Source organism: Phalacrocorax aristotelis, chromosome 7 (genome assembly GCF_949628215.1).
Source record: "Phalacrocorax aristotelis chromosome 7, bGulAri2.1, whole genome shotgun sequence".
Classification (NCBI taxonomy): Eukaryota; Metazoa; Chordata; class Aves; order Suliformes; family Phalacrocoracidae; genus Phalacrocorax; species Phalacrocorax aristotelis.
In genome coordinates, this window is record NC_134282.1 from 48,014,700 (window position 1) to 48,038,761 (window position 24,062).

At 43.0% G+C, this 24,062-nt stretch overlaps 1 protein-coding gene across 3 annotated transcripts in view; it reads left to right on the plus strand.

The window, feature by feature from the left end:
* The window catches only part of SV2B (synaptic vesicle glycoprotein 2B), a 66,880-nt gene that overhangs the window by 20,886 nt on the left and 21,932 nt on the right, over positions 1-24,062 (plus strand). For all 3 annotated transcript variants that reach the window (XM_075100611.1, XM_075100612.1, XM_075100610.1), the window contains one exon: positions 13,538-14,420. In XM_075100611.1, the coding sequence (XP_074956712.1) occupies positions 13,904-14,420 (517 nt within the window). In that variant the 5' untranslated portion in view covers positions 13,538-13,903. The remainder of the gene's footprint in view (positions 1-13,537; positions 14,421-24,062) is intronic.

Below are 24,062 nucleotides of genomic sequence, written 5' to 3' on the forward strand. Positions count from 1 at the left end.
GCCCACCACAACCCCACAATACTCCTGCTGACAAGAAAATCCATGCTCCATCTGAGTTTTAGGGAAGGATGGAGAGGATATCCCTGTGCCAAATAATATTTTTGCAAGCAGGCTAACGAGAAGCGGAGGCCAGCCGGCTGTGTGGGCACAGACAGCCGCCAGAGAGGCACACCCTTGAGTCCTGTCTGTTGGTGACATACACCAGGGCACATGGTGACAGCAGTGGTGGGATATGCTGTATCCCTGACTCCTGGCAGGGAGGAAGATGCTAAGCTCCTCAATGCTTAAATCTTGCTAAAAGTGATATTTCTCCATTAAAGTCACTTCCAGGGAGATTGCAGCTGGAATTTCTGCTGTACAGCTCCTTGGCAGGCTTGAGCTGGGTCAAAGAGACTGGTCTTTGGGAGGGAGTAGAGGGATTCCCCTCATTTCAGTATCTGCAGGAAGGAGCATGTTCAGACCAGGGATGCTGAGGACTGCTCCTCAGGTCACAAGATCCTTGCTCTGCCCAGCTGCCAGAGCAGCTCCTTTGCATGGGAACTCCAGAGTTTCAGGATCTCTTTCCAGTGCTTTTCCATTTTTAGGGAGCCTGATGAATATTAGTGCCTTTAGCATTCTTCTTTGGGTAGAGCTGAAATGAGAGGAATGGAAGGACAGGCTGGAAGTATTATTGATGCTGGTTAGAAACAGCACATTGGAGGTCATCTGCAGGGGACTGTCCTTGTGAGGAAAATTTTGAGATCACAGTGGTTTTGGCAAGGACAATCCGAAGTCCAGAAAGTTGAACTTTTGAGCTCTCCGTCAGTGCTTACAAGATTCACTTTTCAGTTATGCATGTATTTTCCCGACACAATCTCTGACAGGTAGGGAAATTAAGTTATTACAGCTATTTTTCAGACAAGGAACTAAACCTAAGAATAACTAAATGTCCTCTCTAAGGTTGAGACATTTGTGGCATTACAGAAAACTGTGTGGAGTTCTTGATGCTGCCCAATACATGAAGCCATCATTGCCCTAAGCAAACCTGTGTGAGTCCTGACAAATGGCTGCACAGGCATGTATTTTTCAAACTGTTTTCTTCTTACCCTTTTCATATTTTACGGAAAAATCACAGGTAAACCAGAAGCAGAAGTAGCCTGAATTCAACTCTCCTAGCATAAATTACGCTGATGGCAATTTGACTTCAGCTCCCATCTGTACTGTCGTGCCCCTACCCACAAGCATGAGTCACACTAAGCAATAAATAATAGCTAAATCCTTCTTCTGCCTCGACAGGTGATTTTGAGGATTTTTCTCTTTGTGTACACATGAGCTATGGTATTACAGACTGATGATCTATTGTAGCTATTAATTTGGGGAGATGAAGCTTTTTCATCATTAATGTCCAGCCTGAACTCAGGAATGTATTAGGCTCTTTGGGAGGCAAACGCACAGCCTTCTCACTGCTATGAAGTGGTATGCCTGATTGCTTTTATGGGGTTTTTTTGTTGGTTGTTTTTTGGTTGGGTTTTTTTTTCCCCCTTTTACTGTCTCAAGGCAACATTAGTTTCCAAGACTGGGTACTCCAGCTACTGTTATGCCTTCTCATCTCCCTTCCTTTCTGACCTTCATCCTCCCACCCCCTGCCTTGTCCTATCTTCTTTGCTATGTCTCATGCTCTGCTGTTGCTTTCTCTCATTCTTTTGCTCCTGCAGTATCTGCTGTTTGTTTCAGCTGTTTCCTCCTTTCCTCCTCTTCCTCTCCTGTTGCACAGAGGCATAAACACCATTTCAGAAGGCTGTGAGACAGTAGATGACCCATGGCACAGCTGAGAACCACGACTTTGGGCTGTCAAGACACTGCCGAAGCTTAAGACTCTGTGTAAATGAGCTGCGTTTGCAAAGACCTATCCTAAAAACTCCTGCAGGAGCAAGAGAGGAATATGGGATGCTTGGGAAAAACCACTGCAAAGCGATTCACTTTTCCATTACAGTAGGGAGCCCACTATATGTGCTCAAATTAGCCATACTCCTCTTCTGCTGTATAGTGCACAAAAAAAGCCACCAGGGGCTCTTTTGAGCTGAAAGTCTCCATATGGGTATAAAACATAAGTATAAATGTAGTGTTGCTATATGTGAGGTCTTACATTACTGTTAAGTCAGTGCCAACATCTTCCAGGCCCTATGGCAATTTTAGTTTGTGCATCTAGTCAATGAAAAAAAAAAATCTATTTTTGTGATTTTCTGCAATATGCTCGTTTGAAAAGCAGGAAAGATCCAGGAATCTGAGATATTCAAGGTAGAGTCTCCCAGATAAGACAAGCCTTGCAAATTGTCTTCTTACAGAAGAAAACATTGCTTTATGGGTAAGTTTTGTTTGTGCTGCAGTGGTACATGTGATGCACATAGTGACTTTGATAACCAGAGAATGGAATCTGTTGAATGATCCTGGATGCTACAAAGTTCAGGTCTCCTCAGTAGTGTTTCATATTCAAAAAATGGTCAAAATAATCAAAATTCTATGAAAAATGGATGGAGCAAAAGCAATTGCTCCAGTGTTTTCCCTGCTAAATAACCTTGAAAGAAGTCTCAGAGTGAACATCTCTTACATCTGCTGCTGCATGTACTTGCATTTTTGCATAGGCAAGATGCATAATGAACAGTGCATTTGTAATTTTGAAAGTCCTGTGGCCACAAGACAATTGTATTAGAGGGCTTATGCTAAAAAGAAAGAGATTGAATTTAGTTTGAGGACCACCTCTCTTATCTAATCTCAGTCTTAGTAGTGTAATAACTGTGCTCCTCAGACTTGATCACTGAGCAGCCCTGAAGGGAAACATTAATAACAAACCATTAAAAAGCATGATGGAAGCATAAGGTTGGCTGCAACAGGCTGTGGCATGGGGGATTTCTTGGAATGAGCTTGGATTCTGGCATGGCCAGTACTTTGGTACACTTCACTGGAGCTGGCAAGCTACTGTCTCTAGAGACTGAAGCCTGAGTTGTCCAGGACTGGGAAAGAGCTGTTCCTGATAACAGGGACGTTCCCTGCAAGGAGACCTCTCAGCCTGTGGAAATGTCTGTGCTAGAGCCCTTTCTTAACACACTCCAATACCACAGTGGAAACAGGAGACAACCACCCTGCAAGGGCTGCAGTGAGGTGCACTAAATGATCTGTCCTTCTGTTGTCCAAAAAGCGGATTCATCGCCCATCATTTCCAATGAGTCAATAAACACACACTCAGGAGAGATGTTGCTAATATATTTCAGGGTTGCACAAGCCTGAGTGCTCAGTGGTTTTCCAAAAATCAAGCACACCAAAGCCAGCTCCTTCATTATATTTATACAATGAATTAATACATATTCTGCCTATCTAATACATGTTCATTCTAATCTACATAGGTTGCCTAATGGCATTGTCACTCATCTTGGCTCTGCTTCAGATCCTTCTGCGCATGCCTTCCTCTCTTCAGGGGTCCTTGGTGGTCTTTATGGATGAAGTGCCCTGACCGTTTTTATCCACATATGGTCACATGTCACCTAAGGACAATTCAAGGCTATTTCTCTTGCCAGTTCTTCTTTATTTTCTTCCAAAAAGAACATTTGTCCTTGATTAAACAGATAACGCTGATAGCTAAGATACCCTGTCCCTAAGCTTAGGTTAAATATTAAAACGTTAAACAATGCTTGATCAAAAAAAGGAGTCTGGATTCACGCTAATTAAACATAGACAATACCTCTTCCTTCCAATGGGAGGTTGTTCTCTTACTCCTCTGTCTCCAGTTTATGGGGAGGTTTGTTGGTGCCTCAGCAATGGGAAGGTGATCCTGGACAATAACTAACGATGCTTTTCGGTATCTGAAGCACTACAGTCATTTCCCATTTGAGATAGGAGACAATGAGACCTTGCACCCTGGCCACAGCAGCGTGGTGGCTCTGGGCAAAGAGTGATGTGGAACAACACGCTGAAGACACCTTGGCTGTGTGGAGCCAAAGGGGAGGGGGAACTTCAGACTTCAGCAAGGCAGAAAGGAGGGAAGGGCAAGAGCAGGGAATGCTGGGGGGCGAACAGACACAGCAGACATTGGCACAGCTCTATTAGCTAAAGGCAGGAGAAAGAATGAGGTATTTAATGAAGACACTTGCTCAAATAAAATCCTTCCTGAAAGAAAGCAGTATTTAGAAGTCACTCAGGGTTGCGTCTGCTCTCATGACTCCGTCACTGGAGCAAATCTATTCATCACAGCCATGTATTAATGAATTAGTTAATTAAGTGGTTCATTATTTAATAACACAGATTGCAAGTGTGATGAAATAAAAGTCCCCTTTGTAGCTAGAGGCACATCTTTGCCAATAAGCTAAGCACTTCATAGTTAATCAAGCGTGTTTGCTGTCTGACACAGGCAGAATTTGCTGAATTGCAGGTGGTTTATTTCCAAGGTTATTGCTTACACTCATCTCTGGGAGCTTGTCAGGGCCTCCACGTCCAGTAAGGTTAGACCTAATAAGCTGTCCAAGGGCAAACACACATAGAAATGTTCAAACTCATTAGAGGGCACCAGGGCATGGTTGTTTCTGAATCAACACTAAATTACTTATTGGTTTATGCTGCTCATAGAGAGGTTGGTTTATTAATAAGCAGTAAAGCCTCGAACCTCTAGCCCTCTATGATATTTAAAAAGATAAGGATGTAACAGAAACATGCGCTGGATGTTTGGCCCTGATATGGCTTCCCCAGGTGATCCTGAGAAAGCTTCTTGATTTACGTTGGGACATCTCAACATACTCCTTGGTATCCAGATCAGGGTTTGTGCCTCAGCTCCACATTAGAAAAAGATTTGTGGGGCAGCAATGCTCATCTTTATCTTGGTCATCATGTCAAAGATAGCTCACTGTGAAGGTGGGAAGGAGACCTTAGCTCGCTTGTCTACAGAAGCCCCAGGAGTATGGGACACCATGCACAGCATTTCCATTTCAATGCTCAGATGAAACTTTAGTCTCTCTCTGCCTTGGGTCATGATGTGCAAAACAAACCTAAGAACTCTTCCCAGCCTTGCATGGGAGCTGTGAGCACTGTAGGTTACTTGGGTACTACAATAATGAGAGAGGAGAAGAGGGAATAGATATCTAGGGAAAGTTTAGAGATCATGAGTATTTTCTCAGCTAAAAGATTGTTAATCTTAATAAGATGGCCAAATTCCAGTTCAGGCATATGCATTTCTAAGTTTTCTTTAGGAAAATTGTCATCTCCACAAAACTCTGGCACATGAAACCAGACACTCCTCTCCCACTGGTCCTCCTGCTGTGATTCTCCCTCATTCTCCATGGTTTTGTTCTTTTCCCCTTCACCACCTCCCTTCTGACTAAGCTCTCGGCTGTGATTTCTCCCTGCTCTTGCTCCTTGAAGCAAGTCTGTTCATTATTTATTAGCTACCATATTCTTACACCATCTGTCTCAACTCATTATCCATATTCAGCTTGTCAAATTGACCTTTTATGGCCTTTCTCTGGAATCCTAATGTGTAGTCTGTCCCTCCTTATATAGCTTTGTGCTGCTAAGCCATTGCTTTCCAACTCCTACTGTTAAACATTCCTCTCTATATCTCACAAACACCCAACTTGCTAGTCTGTGTCCTTATCTTCAGAAAACCTGTTTATTCGGCTTGACTGATGCTTGTTCCTTGTTTCATCTGCTACACATTCACTGTGCCAGCTTGCTGCAGCACATACTGTCTTAGATATGACCTTTAAAGCATCTGCACTAACAGAATATCAGGCTTTAAGATATAATCCCCCCTTAACAATCTGGGGGACTTTCTGTCCCTTAGTTCATAACATAACATGGTGAATTACAAGTTAAGTTCAGCCCACAGCCGCTTTGCTGTGAAAGTTACCACCACATAAGGCAATGGCATTTTAGTGCCCGATGTGCTGGAAACTTGAATCTCCTGCAGGGAGCTCAGGATGGGATGGGATGAAAAAGTGTAATGGCATTAGAGCAGTACAGCCAGATTCTTACTTAACATAAATCAGGATAGTTCAATGAAGCACAACTGAACTATTTGTGTTCATTCCATGTCGAGCTCTGCCCCCAAATTCATGAGCTATTGTAAATGCCTCATCTTCAAATATCATAGCTTCTCTTCACAGAAAAATGTGGTACTGTGGTAAAGTAATGCAGGACTCCAGAACCGCATTACACAGTAGGTATTTTGCCACGGTGGAACAAAGTATACACAGTACGCAACTACACAGAAATGTGTAAAACCCATCACAGATCAATAGAGATTATCCAGAAACTATAAAATAGCTTAAGTTCAATAGATGCTGTAGCAGAGAATTTCAAACTGAAATGCTTTCCTTGTTAAATAATTAATTTGATCTGCTTTAAATTAATCTGATCTGCATTAAATTGCTGCAGCTCTGTTTTCCCTGCATTTCTCAATATACAAGGGGTGCATCAACACCGATCTTCCCATCTACAGCATGGGCAAAGTAAATAAATGAATCCTGTCCCAGAGATCCCAGCAGCATATTAGAGCAAATCAATGATTTTTGCACCCAACGCAGGACTTGTATCCTACACATCCTACCTATGCTGCAGGGGACCAATCATTAGGTGCCATCTGTACTGTGAAAGTTGGTTCTTTAAACCAGATGATTTCAAGTCAATGACTTTCAAATATCTTGCTCTTTTTTTAACTGACAGCCACTAATACAGATGCTGTGGCACAGATAGCTTGCTTAATAAGCTCCATGGAGAGTTTTTGAACCTGTGTTACATATCTATCAAATAACTTCTTAATAATAAAAAAATTCTCAGGAGAAACTTGTTTTTATCCTCAGTTTTCACTTAATGCAGCGCTTTCCTCTGAAGCCACAAGACACCTCTTTATCTAGAGTTCAAAGCAAACCCTTTTTAAGGTAGGCCCTGCTACAGACTTTGATTTTTAAATCTCTTGTAGTCCAGACCCTGTTAGCCTCCTGTAAGTATTTGCAGCCACAGTTGATTGTTGTAGCCGTTAACAGATAGCTTTGCACCTGAAAACCACATATCAACATGCCCACGCACATAATCATGGTGGTTTTGGTGGTAAAGTAGCTCCTTTTTGCTTCTAGCCACCATATCACTGATTAAGAAAACTCATATACCTGCCTTGATTTTTTCTGAACAAGAGCAGAAAAGAGACCTAAGAAATTACATCTGCAGCTGACATTCCTCTGGATGTAAGGGGTTTCCAGCCTAGGACTGTGATATGGTCCTCTCAAGAATGCTTGATGTCACAAGGACAAATTTTATTTCCAATCTTTTGAGACTGGAGATGGAATAGGAGGAATCAGAAGGGGTTTTTTTCCTAGTGGTGTATAAAGTCCCTCCTTACCTGTCTACAATCATATATAAACTTGCATCCCAAGAGATGACCTGTATTTCCATAAAACAGACCAGGTCTTCAGCTGATTAAATCACACTGATTCACTGGCCAGTATTCAGATTTGAGAACACCCTACTGGAAATTCCGCAGGGATTCCTTTCTCATCAGCACCATGAGATTAGGATATTTGATGGAATGACAAAGTAAGGCAAGTGACTGCTGAAAACTTGCAAGAGATGTGACCTATTTTGATACAACCACCCCCTTAAATACAAGTCAATAATTTTTTTGACCGAGTGATTTTCCCCACAGCCTACTTCTTCCAAAAGTGTTTGAGTCCTGTGCTCTGAGAGTTTTCTCCCTGACTGGTGGTTATTTTGGCAGTGAAACAGAGCTGCAAAAAGTCAAGCAAGAATTAGTAAAGATTAGGGCTGAGCTCTAACATAGATGGCCTGAGATGGGTTTATAATCCTTAGATATGAAGGAGAGAGCTGCTGTTATTACTAAGCAGTAGGTGTCTTTTCTTTCCCTCCATAGTTTGCAGGTCAGTAATGTCAGGGCTTCCCTGGCCATTCCCCACTTTATTTTGAGCACAATTTGGACCATTAATCCACATCCTTGCTCCTTGACTTCTGATTTCACTTGGTGTCTACCTCTCTGCGTTAGAAGCCTCCTCATTTCCTTTTTCTAACTTCACTTACATATATATTCTCTCCAGATCTTACTGCTTTTCCCTCTGCAGGATCCTTGCCAAGAACCCAGCCTTGCCATCTGTCCAGGAAAACAATGATACTGCTCAGCTCTGTTCTGGATGTTGAATTGTGTGGCTGCAGCAGCAATGTTAATGTTAGCAAAAAGAAAGAATAATCAGAGCCCTGTGGAATAAAAGCCTTTTTCTGCCTCATGGCACAGAGGTCAGATACTTTTAATCATATGCATATAACTAGCAGGATTACTTTTCCTATATTTTTCTATATTGCCTTCTTAAAGATGCACCTGCAGTAATACTCCACAAGAGTAAATTGGAGAGTTTCTGATCCAACTTTTGTTGACAAGAAAATGACAGTTTTTCAAAACCTGAAACTAGTTTTTAGGTGAAAAAGATCAGTTTCAGCAAATGTTTCTAATAAAAAATGGATCAAGCAGCTGACACACTGGCATTTCTTAAATTAAATGTTTGTTTTTCAATTTGAAGCAACTCTTCATGCCCCTGCTTTTTTTTTTTTTGGTGCCAATGAAAAGGGCAACCTTTTCCAGTAGAAGATGAAATATTTTTAATGGACATTATCTTAAAGTATTATTTTTGTGAATTATGGGGCTCTAGACTAATTTGGGTTTTGTTTTTTTTTATTTATACTGGCTGGAAAGATGAAAAGTTTTAAAATTCTTCTGAGGGAAGAATAGTAGTTTATTGGTTAAAGAAAGGCTAGACTGCAAGAGTTCAGTGAAAACCCAACAAGGACTCCGGGCAAACCACTTTTCCTGGGTCTCAGCTCCCATTTCTGGTTTATTTAGGCTTTTGAGGGCACAAGTTGCCATCTATTCATATAACTACAGCTGCAGGAGGTTTGAGGAACTGATCTGCAAGTCACACCAGAGGAAGGCTGTGCTGCTCCCACGTGCGGTTGAGAGGGACACAAAAATGCCAGGAGGCCAAGTGACAGACCCAAGGGCGCTCAGCCTGCAGCAGAGCTGTGTCTCAGGAATGCAACACTTCACCTCCATCTAGCAACATGGTGATCAGACCTTGCTACAGCCATCAGTCTGTCTAATAGTATTTGTGCATTTGTTGGCTGCCTGAAGCCCAGGATGCTGCTCCCCTTGGAGCTACGAGTTAAGCATCTCAAATATGTGGTCCTTTATGTGTACAAATGAGTCTATTAATTGCATCCTCATTAAGAGTCTGAGACTGAAACTTCGCAACAACCTATCTGCACCATTTCCTTTCTCCTTTCAGTGAGGAAAATTTTCTCTCAGGATTTCTTTTTTTTTTTTTACAGTCAGCTTTATGACTGCAGAGTGTCCTTATGGTCACTGTAGGATCTGGGCATCTTCCCATTGCTGCCAGCAGAAAGGAGCTCTGGGGGTGAGGATGTTTTTCTAGAGGAGTTGTCCTTGAGGCAGAATATTGAACTGCTCTGCCATCTGTTTTTCTGGGATTATTCTGGTGAATAAAGACCCCTTGAAAGCATTTTTATAGTGTCCCCATGCTGCTCCTTATCCTTAGCATGCATATAGCCTGTCCCTTCCGCTGTTAACATTGAGAACTTCCCCCTTCTGAGCATGCAAAGGCAAAGAGAAGAATCTGGATTTCATGTCCTAGCCTTGGCTTTCTCACTGCTGCATAATGCTTGCACCCACAGCTCCCTTCAGTTCTGGCTCCCACGAAGCAACAACCTTGCTCTCTTTACTTTTCCAGAAACTCCCTCATGCCTCAAGATTCAATATATTTCATTAGAAATCACCTCTCCATCACTGCCCAGATCACTAATTTTCTATAAGGTCTGTTCTCTGATAATCCTCAGCTCTAACAAGTCCTGGGCTTCTACCTTTCTTCATTTGGTGCCAGATACAAGAAACTCACACCTGCATCCCCTCCAAACTCTGCTGCTCTTCAGCTCACAGTTTAACACCTAAGTGTGCCAGGCACCTCCCTTATATGATCTTTCACAGGGCCAAACACAAGTGTTGAGCGGCTCTTCTTAAAGGTCCCTTTTCCTAGAGGAGATACCTTTTCTATTATGAGTATATCCGAGACTTTAGGTTTCTATTTTAAGTTGCAGAGCTCAAATGACTGAATTCTTGGCTAAGTATGCAGCATCTGAGCTGACTAAAGATCTAAGGAGTGCAAGAAAACTGCATGGTGAATAGCGTGTGTTAAAGTGTTGCAGTTAAATAAATCAGAGTGTGCAAGATGCAGGACTAAGTGAAGGACGCTTGCTAGCATCAAGACAACTGATGAGATAGACTGGTGTGGAAATAAGATTACAATAAATATCAAGCAGAATATAGAAGAAAAGCTCTAGTGCAAAAATTACTTAAAGGGGAAGAAAAAGCAAGGAAATGTATTGAGAAATAAGTACTGTGCTATGGAGAATTACAAGCGAGGAAAATAACTGTGTTCCCAGATACTTCAGGGTTTTGTGTCCAAAGCTCAGTTGCAGGCTACTTTGGGAAGACCCAGAATGAGACTTTCCTGCCTCTGCCCCTCCCTCCCCTGCAGACTCTGCCTTACAGTGTCTTGCATTTGTTGTGTGTTTAAACCTCGCTTGCACGGCTCAGAAAGGTAGCTGTCAGTTTAAAAGGGTGCAAGGTTGTAATCAGTGTGATGCGTATATTTGTCTCAAGCTCTCATGCATCGCTGTGAAGGGTAATTATAGCAATCCAAGCCTGCAATCTCGATGAGAAGCCATGATTTCGCATCTAAATACTAAACAGGCTGCTAATATGAATAAGCGCAGCTCAGCTTGAGTGAAAGCGTGTTAAAGAATCAGGTCTAGAGTGAATCAGCCTGTTCATATGTGGCAGCGAAAGGAAACAAGTAGTGTGAAGTATCAAAGTAAAGCACTCGAGTCCTAAGTTACATCCTGCCTCTGGGCACTGCGCCTTCTCCCGGGGTGATGCCAGAAAACATCCATCCTACAAACTGAATGGGAACCCAGTGACTATTATTTGCCATGACCTTTCTTCTGAATCACATGTCCTTCTGACACAGGTGGCTGTCACTCGTCTATGAAACTTGTCAGCTCACGCCATGATTTCCTATGCTGCCCGAGGTGTAAGTGACCCCGTACGCTAAATAGCAATCTTTGTGTATCAGTGAAAGAGCATGGATGCTTCAGTAGGTCTTTTCTCAGCTTGTGATCTTCTTTGGTCCTGTTATTGTAGGAGGAAAAGAGCTCAGCTTCCAGCCTTGGCAGCTCTTTAATAGAGAATGAAAAGATTTCCAGTGCTTGGTCTTCAGGAACATACTTTTACTTTTTGACAAAGTAGGTGTAAGGCTTGAGGTAAGGTCTGTGGAGACCCAGAATCAGATCAGTTCTGTTATTGATCATTATTATTATTATTACTTCATTTCCTAAGACAAGTTTTCAATCCACTTTTATAGCAACCAGACAGGGACAAAATCAGTGAGATCAATGCAGTTCCTGCTCTGACGTTTGAGGTCGCTTTGAAACATAACCTGCCAACACGTGGTATTTCAAGACTTCCAAAGGTCTAATGTTCCTTAGCACATATTGTCCTTTTTTCTTTTTTTTTTTTTTTTTAAAAAAAGGCCCTTTCTCCTACTTTTCAAAAGAAAATAAGTCTCCATGGAACTACATTTTTACTACCTTGGAGAACATGATGTTCAGTCATGACACAAACCTTTGTGTGATCAAGAAAGTTACTTCAAGACTGGGAGGTTCTGAGACTCAAAAGTACTCTTGCATTTTTTAACCATCAGTGGTGACAGTCCAGCGTTGAAACAAGAGCTGTAAAACCCACTTAAGTGCTTTTACTGGCTGTCAGATATGTTAACTCCCCTGCACATTAACACCTCCAATGCGGATGCAAGTACTTCTCTTTACTGCTACCTGCCCTGTGGGCTCCTGATTTTTCTAACCTGGTCAGAATGCCTTTGGGGTTTAAAAAAATTTTTTTTACTTTATTGATTGCTCTTTTTCAGCCCTCTAAGAATGCACTGCTGCCTTTTTAACTTCATGCAAAATGTATTGCGTGATTCAACTTAAAGAAAGGGAAGAGGAAACACGTTGAATACAGTGACAAATGGCAGAGGGGCTGGAGAAAAGGCAGATGCTCTGGCAGGGCCTGCAGAAGCTGTATCACAATTATGTGCCATAAATATACAGGTAGCTAAACAGAAATGCAGGGGAAGCTTTTATGAATTGTCTTGGAGCAGCTCCCGTGAACGGCATAGGCAAGGCATGGCCATGACTCCATACGGAGCAGTCAAGCCTCTGCTCTTTCCTTATCCTGAACATTCGGGCTGCCAAAAAATCACAGCATTTGCAGAAGGGGTGACACCCTTCTGAGCATTTTTGTGAGAGCGCTTCTACTGAATTCCTCCTCCAACGTCATTTTAGCTGCATGTTGTTTAAACCCATACTGCCTGCCAAATAAGACCCCAAAGTGCAGAGGTAGCACTGTTATTTACAGAGTGTGAATTTGTGTGCACTTCTATAGGTCAACTGACTGTGTACGTACCAACACCCACATATATACAGACACGTGCCTTCCCATGTTATTTCATAGCTCATTTACACTTTATTTAGGCAAGTAGCTCAAAGCATAAAGTGAAGTCCACGGTTTCTACATGCCTACGCTGTGCTGGCTCCTCTAGCGTGACTCTACTCGGTTTCCCACGTGAATCTCCTTTCAAACTCCTTGTCTACAGCTGTGTGCGGCAACAAATGCAGGAGAACGCTGGAGAGCCAGCTGGCTGAAAACTGCTTGAAAAATAATGGAAATCAGGTGTCCAAAATGAGAATGTGTTTACATGTGACTTGGCTTCCCTTGGTTTTCCCTGCAGAGAGCAGTGATTCCACATTAGCTTTGGTTTTTGCTCTCTGTGAAAATCATCCTCGTTGATGGTTTGATATGGGAAGAACAGAGCTTGGTGTGACTTTCGGTGACTTTATCCTGGCAGACACTGCATTTTAGTTGTACGTCTGTCATACAGACAGAGAGACACTAGGGAAAAAAATAAGCCATTAAATAAAATTAAGTTTGGGATCTGGATGAAGAGGAAAACCAAGCTCATATTTTGTGTCATTATGATGTTAGCCAGTTGTAGGTATCAGGGATGAGTGTGCTCTGGTTAGATGGACAGAAACATATTTATCAACCTGAGAGCCCTGTTCCAGTAACTCAGCTCAGTACTGTTCTGCTCCCTGTAGAAACCAGCGTCACATGTGGGTGGCGTGACTTCTGGGAACCACAGAAATTGGGACCACACATTGCTTTACATTCTGCTTTAGGTTCCCACTTAACTTGGTAATTTTTAATGCTCTTTTTTGCTCTGAGGCGTTGGGTTTTAATGATGCAAAAACATTTCTCAAACACTCTCTTGCCTTTTTCTTTTGCAATGGAAAAGTGTGTATTCAAAATGCTTGGCGTTAAACTCAATGCATGTGTGCTTGCAAGCTTACTGCTGTCTCATTGCTATTGTTTCCTCTTTCTCAGGACATAACCTTCACCACCACAATGAATCAGGAAAAACCTGTCAAATCCTCCTAGCTCCCTGGCTGTGCAATTTGCTGTTCCCTTGCTGTTCACCAGACAGCAGCTCTTCCCACCCAAAGCACAGAAGAAGCCAGCAAGTCACAAATGACAACTGAAAAGTGAAGCGTTACCAAAAGCTGTGTAAGAGACTGTCAGAGAGAAACTTTATATAGTAGTTCTCCTTCTGAGCCTGGGAAGCTGTGTTCCCATCAGTTCCAAAGAACAGAGAGATGTTCAAGTAACCAATACCAGAAATTGCACAAATCAATACATCTGTTAGAGTATTTACACACAGTGATCTACAGCATTTAGAAAACTCCATTCAGAATGGATGATGGGTATAGAAACACAAACCTCTATCAAAGGGGCAGGGAGGCAAACCAAGTCTCAGATGACTACAGGTACCAGGATGGTAACTATGAAGGTTATGCACCCAATGACGGCTACTATCGTGGCGGGGATGAGCCTGCTCATGAAGAAGATGCCCAGAGTGATGTTACAGAAGGCCATGATGAAGATGATGAAGTCTATGAGGGGGAGTACCAAGGGATCCCGCACCCAGATGACATTAAAGAAAAGCAGAAGAAGCGAGCTCCTGCTGTGGCTGATGAGTACAGAGACCGTGCAGACCTTATGGCAGAGAGGATGGAGGACGAGGAGCAACTAGCCCACCAGTATGAGAACATCATTGAGGAGTGTGGCCATGGACGCTTCCAATGGACCCTCTTCTTTGTTTTAGGGTTGGCACTGATGGCAGATGGGGTGGAGGTGTTTGTGGTTGGATTTGTTCTCCCCAGTGCTGAGAAGGATATGTGCTTATCCAGTTCGAACAAGGGGATGCTAGGTAAGTCCCATTTGCGAACAGCTCTTCTAATGCAGTGGACAGTAGTTAGAACATCTTCTAGTGACCAGCTGATTTCGGGATCTTCTGATGACTCCCCTCTTGTGTTGTATGTCATGCATAGTCATGGCTGGGTGGATCTGAATCAAGAGGGCTTTGCACAGTGCTGAGAAGGCAGCTATTCAAAAGCAGGAGAATTGCACCACATCTAAGCCCACCTTATGAATGTGCTGTGGCCCCAGTACTGGTCACTGCAGGCTGGATCTGAACAAGGCAGCTCGCAGTCAGCAGGTCCACAGAGCAAAACCCATAGGGGTGTTCGGAGACAAATGAGTGAAAGGTTAAATGTGGCTTTTCCTACCTGAGGACCCAGCAACTCAGATTTCAATCCTTTCAGAAACTAAATTGTAATGAGAAGTCCACAAAGCGGTACCATCCAAGTATGATAGTCATAAAAGATGAGGGTCTGTTTGGATCACTTCGTTATTACATTGTGGCTGCTGATGCTGTCCTGCTCTCCAAAGTTTTCCACTTTGGCCAGATTCCACTTTTCTTCAGCCCAAAGTCCCAACTGGCAGATCAGCTTTCAGTCGGTTCCTTCTGCACACTAACTTCTAGGTCAGAGCAGTTTGCTAATATGTACTGGGTCAGAAGTAGCCTATGGAGGCTTCTTCTTAGGTCTGTGGAATGCAACTGATGTGCTGCATGGGGATTAAAGGCTGAGACTACTGGCAACATCCCTTTTGCATCACCATTGACACCTCCCTGTGGTCAAAACACAAAGGCTTAGTTATTGTGAGAGAGACTGGCTGGAAAGGTTTGGATGTACGATTTGTTTCCCTTCCACATTATAATCTAGAGATGGCAAAGTCTCCCAGATCCCCAAGAATCAGGAAAGCATCCAGCATGGCCCATAGCGAAAGCCAGCTGTGCAATAGTACAGCACATCTGGAAGGAAAATAAAGTAGCTCTTCGAAGAACTGCTTTAGGAGTGGGGTAGTGTGTCTGGATGGACTTGTATTATGGTTGTAGAGGAATCATCAGGGCCTGTAGTTCATACATGCTGGCCCAGAAGCCCTACCTGATGCAAGGTAAATGCATATTTTGGATTAGGTCCCAGCCCTTGACTCTGATCTATTTACATTATTTTCATGTGACAAAGACGATAGATAATTATCCTTATATAGACCTCTCCTCCTGGTGTACTGATGTCCTAGACACTTTTCTGTTTCTTTTTTTTTTCCTCTGAACTTGAAGGTGTCTATTTCCATAGTTAGCTAGTTTTGTACTTAGTTTTATTTCTTAAAGAGTTTGCTAACTTCTTTTGCTCCACAAACCATTTAAAAATCTAGCTTGAAATACCTCAGTTCAGATATCTAAAAGCAAATTGCTCACAATCGGATCCTGATTTCAAAGGGACTCCCGAGTTCACCAGCTCCCTACGGGACACTAGGCTGGGTACCTTTCCAGTGATGAGACCTTTTATGAAAAGGAGGTCATTTATTTTGGTGACTACATGAAAGCTGGAATCTTTGGAAACTCTGATCCCATAAATATCTGTCTCCATAGACCTCAAGCTCTGGCAGGCACCTGAGCCAGAAAATTTCAAATGTCACACAAAATATCTGTCTTTAAAGTATTTCTGGCCCAACCACAGGTAAAAATTAACAAAAAAAAAATCTCCCTAGAGAGCTTGTTCTGCTTTTTCCAGCTCAGTATTTGCAAGGCTGAAAGTTCAGGGTGTTCTGATAAGCTCTGAATAAGCAAGGAGACATTCCGGCCTGTATCCAACCCCAGCTCAAGCCGCCTGCACATTAACCAACCTAATCTGAAATTGCTAATTAGGGGAAGAGCACTCTTCTCACTGCCTTTCCTGCCCACTTTTAAAGACAACTTCTGAGAATTTAAAGACAACTTCTGAGAACCTGGTTTTGCAGAATTTTCTCTGTCCTTAGCTTGTCTGTCTGGGGAATCTGCTCTCGAAGCTTGTATTCACACCATTTTGTGGCTTAAATATGAGAATATGAGGAAAAAAAAAGAATTTTCCAAAGACCAAGAAAAGTTGATTCATCTTAGTTTGAGGCAGAGAGGAAAGTGGATATTAATGGTAGCACTCAGTTGTTACTGATTGGCGCTGTACAGGAGGAAAGTCTCTGATTCAGTCCATCCTATTTGTTAAACACACTTTTGCATCTGCTGGTTATTACTCTGCTGCAGGTTTCCTCTTCGATGTGAGGTTTGTGAGATGATCCTCTGTGAAAATGAATTAAGCTTGGCTTAGAAAGCTTTAGGTGGCAGAGTGGTGCACTGATATGGGTAATGAACACCCAAGGGTGTCAAGGAGTGAGGGTGTGAGGAGGCTGGGGTAGGTATGGGGCTGCTGGAGGGCGTAAGAGTGCAGATCTGAGGGTCTGGAGAAGAGAAGAGCTTTCTGCCAAACTAAGGGCAGCAGCAGGAAGCAGAGGATGTCAGAGGTTTGGAGGGCAGCAGAGCAGTGCAGGGACATGAGGTTTGAGTGCAGACCTGCCTCCAGCACAGCCTGGTGTCCCAAGTACTGCCCGCAAGAGGGTTTCAGAGCAGCTGTGGGTACATGGTAAGGACAGCCAGACATCAGCTCCTCAAGGGAAGGGCCGGGGAAGTGCTATTGATGGAAACAAGAGCATAATCTTCCTCAAAACATTTCCTGGATTAGCTTCAGCACCCATCCACCAGCAACTAGAAAAAAGGTATCTCCTAAAAGAGCTCAGAGCCTCCAACACATGCTCATTTCCCTCGGGGTTTCCATTCCCTTGATGTTCTATGGGTTGTGCAAATTGATCTTGCTAATGCTCAGAGTTTGATGATACTTTTAGGTTGACTTGGCACAAAAATGCGTGGCAATCAAAGAGCTCTTCACCTCCATTTCTGCCTAATTTACAGTGACAATATTCTAAGAGTGTGTCTGCACAGAATGAATAGAGGGCTGATTAGAGAAAGCATAGCTTTCCCTCAAATTATCATGAGGTTTTAGAGATGCAGGGTCATCATCCACACATGAGTTACTGCCCCGTACTTTATTCCCATGTACTAATAGATGTCTGCAGACGAGCTCGTGTTTATTCCCAAGTGACCGTTTGTCTCAACATATTCTTGCTGAGGAAACATAATCAGGTTGTCCCAGGCGGAGTTAAGGTTGCTTCCAGGCAGCTGCTAACATTTAAACACACGAGAAGGTCTCAGCCATAACAAGAGAGGCCAGGAGAGAAAAAATGAGAAATAAATCAGTTAAGTAATCAAATTCTTGCAGAAATAGGAAGGGACAAATAAGAGAGCTAAAGTAGATGCCCCCTAAAGACCAATTTAGTGAAGTTCAGCTCCTGGTAAAAGGACATGAAATACTCTGTATATTGTATATTTTTCCTCCCTCGGAAAGTAACAAGGAAAAATATCAAGCAAATTATGGCCAAATTATGCAAAAATTACAAATAAACAGATGCCCACAGTGTTTCATGAAATGTGTGAAATGAATATGACACATCTTAGAAAACGTTTACATTTTCTGCTGAAAATAAATATCTTACCATCAGATGCAAATTAACAGCTATTTTAGCCCTAAATATCCCTAGTGGGACAAAATACGTATTCGGAATCTTTGTGTTATGCGAAATGCTATTTTGAAGGTGATTGCAGGGGTGTTACAAAAAAAAAAAACAACTGTATTATGCATTTTAGCAGTTTAATTTCATCAGTTTTTAACACTAGTTCTTAAGAATAAGTTCAGTAACTTGTAACAACATTATTGGTATGTATTCATTTGATAAATATGTTTCGCCGAGCTTACACCAGAAGTAGTCATAATACATCCTGTGAGAAACAGATTTTTTTTTATTTGCTAAGGATAATCATATGAAGAGTCATAAAATTTGTATTTACTTACTTGCTGAAAGGTACATATTATCATTATTTGGAGAAATATCATATAAATTTATATCTTCAAGTGCTTTTAATCACCTCTCAGAGACTAAATATTATATTTGCAAGTGTAGAGCAGTAAATACCCAGCAAGGATAAAAGATGGTGCCATAGTAATGTTTTAATTTTTTTCACACCCTCCATATAAAAAATGCAAGGCAGAGTTACAGCATCGGACTTCCCAGATCCCCAGAGCTGCAGTTGGGTTATCGTCATTTCACAGTTCAGTAAACTGAGACAAGAAAATTTTTAAGGGTTATGCCCATAACTGCAAAACAGCCACACCAATGCTGAGGATAAAACCTATCTTTCAGGCACACAGCTCACTCTTTCTTTTAATGATCTAATACTATATTAAGGAGGATATCATCTTACAGACTCTTAGCCTCACAATGTTAGATAAAAATACAGAAAAAAGATCCTATTGGTAATTATGCGGTTATGTAGCAATTCAGGCTTGGCTGTGTGAGTCAGGTTAAATAGGATGTGTAACAATATCCCTGCTTTTAGTTGTGTGAAGAGAATGTTTTATTATCAGCCGAGACAAAGTCTGGCCTCAGCTTCTCATTGACCTGAATTCACTTGAGATGACAGTAAATCCTAATCCCCTCGGCAGAGCTCTGTGGCTTTTCTCCACTTCTTTTTTTTCTGGATAAGCGCAGATAAGCCCAGCCATGGCTCCCTTGCTCTGCCCACAGCTGCCTGTTTTGCACCTCCACGGCCACGGACTCACAACACGGCAGCTGGCTAAACCCTGGTGAGGCCTGCCTGTACCCACGTCCCAAGCATAAGGCACAAACTCCTGGCTGCAGCTTTCCTCTTGAGCAGAACCGCTCCTGCAGCCCAAGGACCATCATCACCCCAAGCAGTAGGGACGTGCTAGGGGATAAAAGGGGCTTTTTAAATTTGGGAACACCCCACATCTTGTGCAGGTCTGATATAAGGATGGCTGCATCCCCATTTATAAACACCGAGGGAATTTCATCTGACGAGAGCCAGCACGAACAGGTTTTCTTTTAACAGCAAAAGATTTGTTTGGCTTCCTCTGCTGAAAACTTTGCTTTAGCAGAGGGGTTGGGTGGGGGGAACCAGATGGTCCCATGAATATTGTAGTGATGGACAAGTCCCGTGGGGGGACTGTGAAGCTGGCTGAGTGTAAACAGCCACCCACACCGTGCTGGCAGAGCTCGCTGAAGTGTTCGGTGTGCGCTGCCTTGCCAGTGCTGCGTCAAAGCGCTCGTGAATTCATGCATCCACCTTTGGCTTTAATGTGCAGAATCCCCTTGTTCTCAGCAGCCAGATTCAATTGATATTCACCCCCAGATCTCTGAAAATGGAAAGCCACCTTTCACACGGGTGATCCGTTTCTCGGTGGCAGAGCCGTTAGCTGTAGATGAAGTCTCTCTACTGGTACTTAATCAACAAGGCAAGAGCAACAAGACTACCCTTTCATTTGGTTTCCATTTACAAGGTCAAGGAGATTCATGAGGAAAGTGCTAATAAAGCTACAAGGTAAAGCAGATAAGAAATTTCAGAAAGAAAGGGAGAAAGGCCACTTATCCCTTAGTTCATCCTCTGCTTCCTCTGCTGAGACTGTGCCCTGTTCTGCGACAGAGAACTATTACAGTTTGAATTGCAAGATATATAAGGTCTTAATCATTTTCTGTTTTCCAAATGCTTTTCACCTTCAGAAGCCTTCCCTTTTACTATGGGGTTGTACTGGTAGTGGCCTGGGCTTTGAAAGCAAGTAGGAGCTTCCACACTCCTGTGGTCACTGGCTACATGCAGACCTGTTAGCAGAGGTGAGACAGCCCTGCACCCAGACCCAGGCAGCCTCCTCACCTTCCTGACAGCCCCAAGGACTCTGGGACTAATTCTTCCCATTCAGCTGGGTTCTTTCTGCTCAAACTTTCCATTTATTCCCAGAGTCCTTTTGCTGACTTGAGAGGGATTATTTTCAGATGTGCCTCATTTTTAAGAACTTTAGTCAATAAAAGAAATTCATGCTTGTGATGGAGATTTAGGTAAACCTTTAATTTTTTGTTTTCTTTCTGAAACCCTTGCTTCTTAATACATTGAAATAGTAAAAAGACAGTTTAACACACACATAGCCACATACTGTATCCGCCTATCTTTTTTCCTAGTTCAGCTTTTAAGGTCACAATTCCTGTCTAACATGGAGCACACAACTTCAATAATGGCTAATAAATTTCTTCGTGTGAAAATGCTGTTATGTTACCTCTTTTCTAGTGGGAATAAGCCCAGTCAGTGGTCACACAGTTTCCTTATAGCTTCAACATTGGATGAGACATAACCTCAAATTTATTCTTAGAATTTCTGCTCTTTGGTTTTCCACAGATTTCATGGGAGGCTATTGCAGACTTTCCCACAGGCATTTGTTATACTCATTACTCGTGGAATAGTCTGCAAATAATGGCTTATTCAGAGTTGCCCTTAACATTTCACCTAACCTCTGCATATGTTAATTGGGAAGCTGAGCCCTCCTAGCTCAGTCTAGGTCTGTGTGGTTTAAAGCTGAGGTTTGAAGTCCAGTTTCTGATACAGACCGTTGTAATGTTTTTTCCTAAAATATTTGGTGGACAGAAGTAACGCGGCAAAAGAAACACCTTTTCAGTGATCACTTTTCTTGGTCTAATTCTCCTTAAAATTTTAGTTTCCTTGATATGAGCTGGATCTTTCAAAGGTAACAGCCATCACTGTTCTCCAGAAGACTTTCTCTCTTGCATGGAGACTTTGAATGACTATTCTCCTTGGGTCTCTGCCACCTTATTGTTGATCCAGGACACAACAATTTGCAAAGCCTGATGTTGTTCTGCACCTTGGGTCCCAAGATTTGTCAGCTGACGGAGTGTTTTATAGCACCTGCCCGAAAAGTTTTAATGATATTGGCCAGAACATCCAGTCTTCCCAAAAGAGACCATCATAATAGTGTCCTACTGATTTTCTTTCATCCCTGAAGTAAACATTTCTATAACCGGGATCCTTCCTTTCAGAAACTGGCCCAGCGGACAGTCTCTGGTCATCCTTGATGTTTGCTTTACTACAGATTGTCATTGTTTTAAATGTCTAATGGACAATGCCTCCACTGGTTTATCACATACTATAACCAATTAAAGCCACATCCTCTAAGTGAGTTTGTGACATTAACAGCTCTGCTGTGTTGCTCATTGTTTGATGGATGCTGCTTTGCAGAGATATAATCTTCCCTTCCATCACAAGTTTTGGCTCCTCAGTCAGAATCTGCAGGGGTTTGCCTACAAAAGAAACTCCAATCCACTTCTTCATGCCTGGTTTCAGACACTGACACATCCCATGCTAAGCCCTGACCAGAAAGCTGGCTGTCCTGCCACCAACCAGGGTACTCAGCTGCAATAAATCACCGGCTAGAAGAGGCAGTAACAACCTCCTCCGCCTCCTCCTGACCTGGGATATTTTCTGTTATTAAGAGGATTTGGATGAACATCTGCCGTCCAGGGATTTTCTCCAGGGGAAAAAAAAAAGAACTCTGGCAGATAATTTTTTCTTCCTCATTGGGGTCTGGTGGTGTGGGCTGAGCTGTGCTGTGAGCCACTCGCACGGTGCTGGCAGGGCTCACTCTCAGATGGGTGGGCTGTGATGCACCAGTAAGTAGATATAGGGTACATCATCGCTTCCTTTGCTGTCTGCAACCAGAGCCAGGGTAAAAACATTAAGCTTCTGCATTAAGATTCTTCCTTCAGAAAGATTTTGGACTGAACTGTTTCTTTGCCTCAGCTCTCTCTTGTAATTTGCACTTCAGCAAACAAGCTGGAGACCAAAGTTAATAGAGAGCCCAGATTCCCAGCTGCATACGTATCTTCTGTGACTGCTGCAGATCAGTATCTGAAACCTTTATGCACCTTCAAGCACCTCACCAGGACAGCTCGGGTGCAGGCGGTAGGGCAGGGAGTGTGGGTATTGAAGGCACAGAGCCACATGCTTATGGTGGAGGTACAACTGTGCTGGCATGTTTCTGAGGCAAGAAGAGAGTTTTTGCCTTTGACACACAAAATCCTGATTGCCCATTAGATATAGTGTGGACAGAAAAGAAAGCAGAACTGGTCACAGGGAGAAGTGACCCCACTGCCCTGCTAGGGAATGGGGGAGACTTCAGAAGTCCAAAATTTTCCATTTCTGATCGAAATGAGACAAGCACCCTTCCAATGCTGCAGTGGCTCTCCGCTGCATAGCTTTTAATTCAGTAATGCATTTCAAATCAAGTGCAGGTTTGCAGTCAAAAGAAAGACAGAATCAGCTGCCAAATAACTCTGCATTAGTCCTTAGCCAGCTTTGCAGAATGGCATAGAACAGCCTTCAGCCATCAAACTGTTCGTCTTGCTTAAATATTAACGAATTGCAAAAATAATTTATTGTCACCTTGTTTCCCAAGTGATGTGTTTGACAGAACAGGTCCTGGGGAAGATGTTGTCTCTCAAGAGACATCAACACTTGGTTCAAGATAAGGATTGACCCTCCAAAAGGGTGTTCTTCAACCATGCCTGAAAAATGTTTCTTTTAGCTGCATTTCTTCAGTCAGTGAATAGGAATGTTTCCTGTTAAGGCAGTGTATTTACTTGCTCAGCATACGTTGCCTTCACGGAGGCCCAGGGGTGCAGGGAACACTGCTACTTCCCTTGAGTTATGGTGTTTCCTTCAACCCCTGCTCAGCTGGGTCTTGAACCTGACATGCCCACAGTCTCCAAGCATTTCCAAGCATCATTTTTTCCTTCAAGAACCCCCTGCCCTGCAAGTTCTGCTTTTTGGCAAGCAGATATTCCTCCTTCCTGACATAGATCAGCTCCTCTGGATCATATCCAGCCATGATCAGGCCCCATCAGGATCTCCACAGCAGGACTGTGCAGCCTATAGGCACAGACTACCATCCTGCCTATGGTGTCCGAGGTGATACAGGAGGTTTTCTGGGAACAGCCTCTTGCACCTCTCCGCTCCCCAGGAAACACAGTGGTTGCCACCACTTTCTTCTGAAATGTAGTGGTGATGGCACTGCTCCTACTCTGTGGACCACTAGCTTGCAGTAGGCAGCTCTGAGACATATGCAGCTTAGTGGCCAGGGAGCCACCAATGCAGTAACAGTGTGCTTGGATGTGCTGCCCCAAACCCTTCCATGGCAGCATCTGGCAGAGACATCAGAGACATCAGAGCATGCTGTGAAGTCACTTGGTCACCAAGTGTTTTGGTCCTGCAGTGCTAAGGCAGAGGCAGCCACAGCCACACACAGCAAGCAGACAAAGTACGAAGGGATTTGTCTTTTGCACTGCAAAACTCAGAATAACTTTGGTGGTATAGATCCACCTGCTGATAGTCTGACTTCTTGTGGTCTTGTCTCATCTGGGTTTTTTTCAGAGATGCCTTGGACACGTGCTCCTGCCTGATCCCTTCCTTTGTTATGTCTTTCCTGGCTCAAAAGAACGAACAGAGGTTTGTTCACAGACAAGCCTAAAACAAAAATCTGAAGCCCAGAGGCCAATATAGCCTTCAAAGACCTGGTCCATGTGCTGCCAGCTGCTGGGCTGATCAATTTCCAGATGTTATTCCTTAATAGCAGTGCAAATCATTTCACTCTAGCTGATCAACTTTTCCAACCCACCAGCACTGACTGCCATTACATTTTAAATGCTTAATATCTGATCCTGC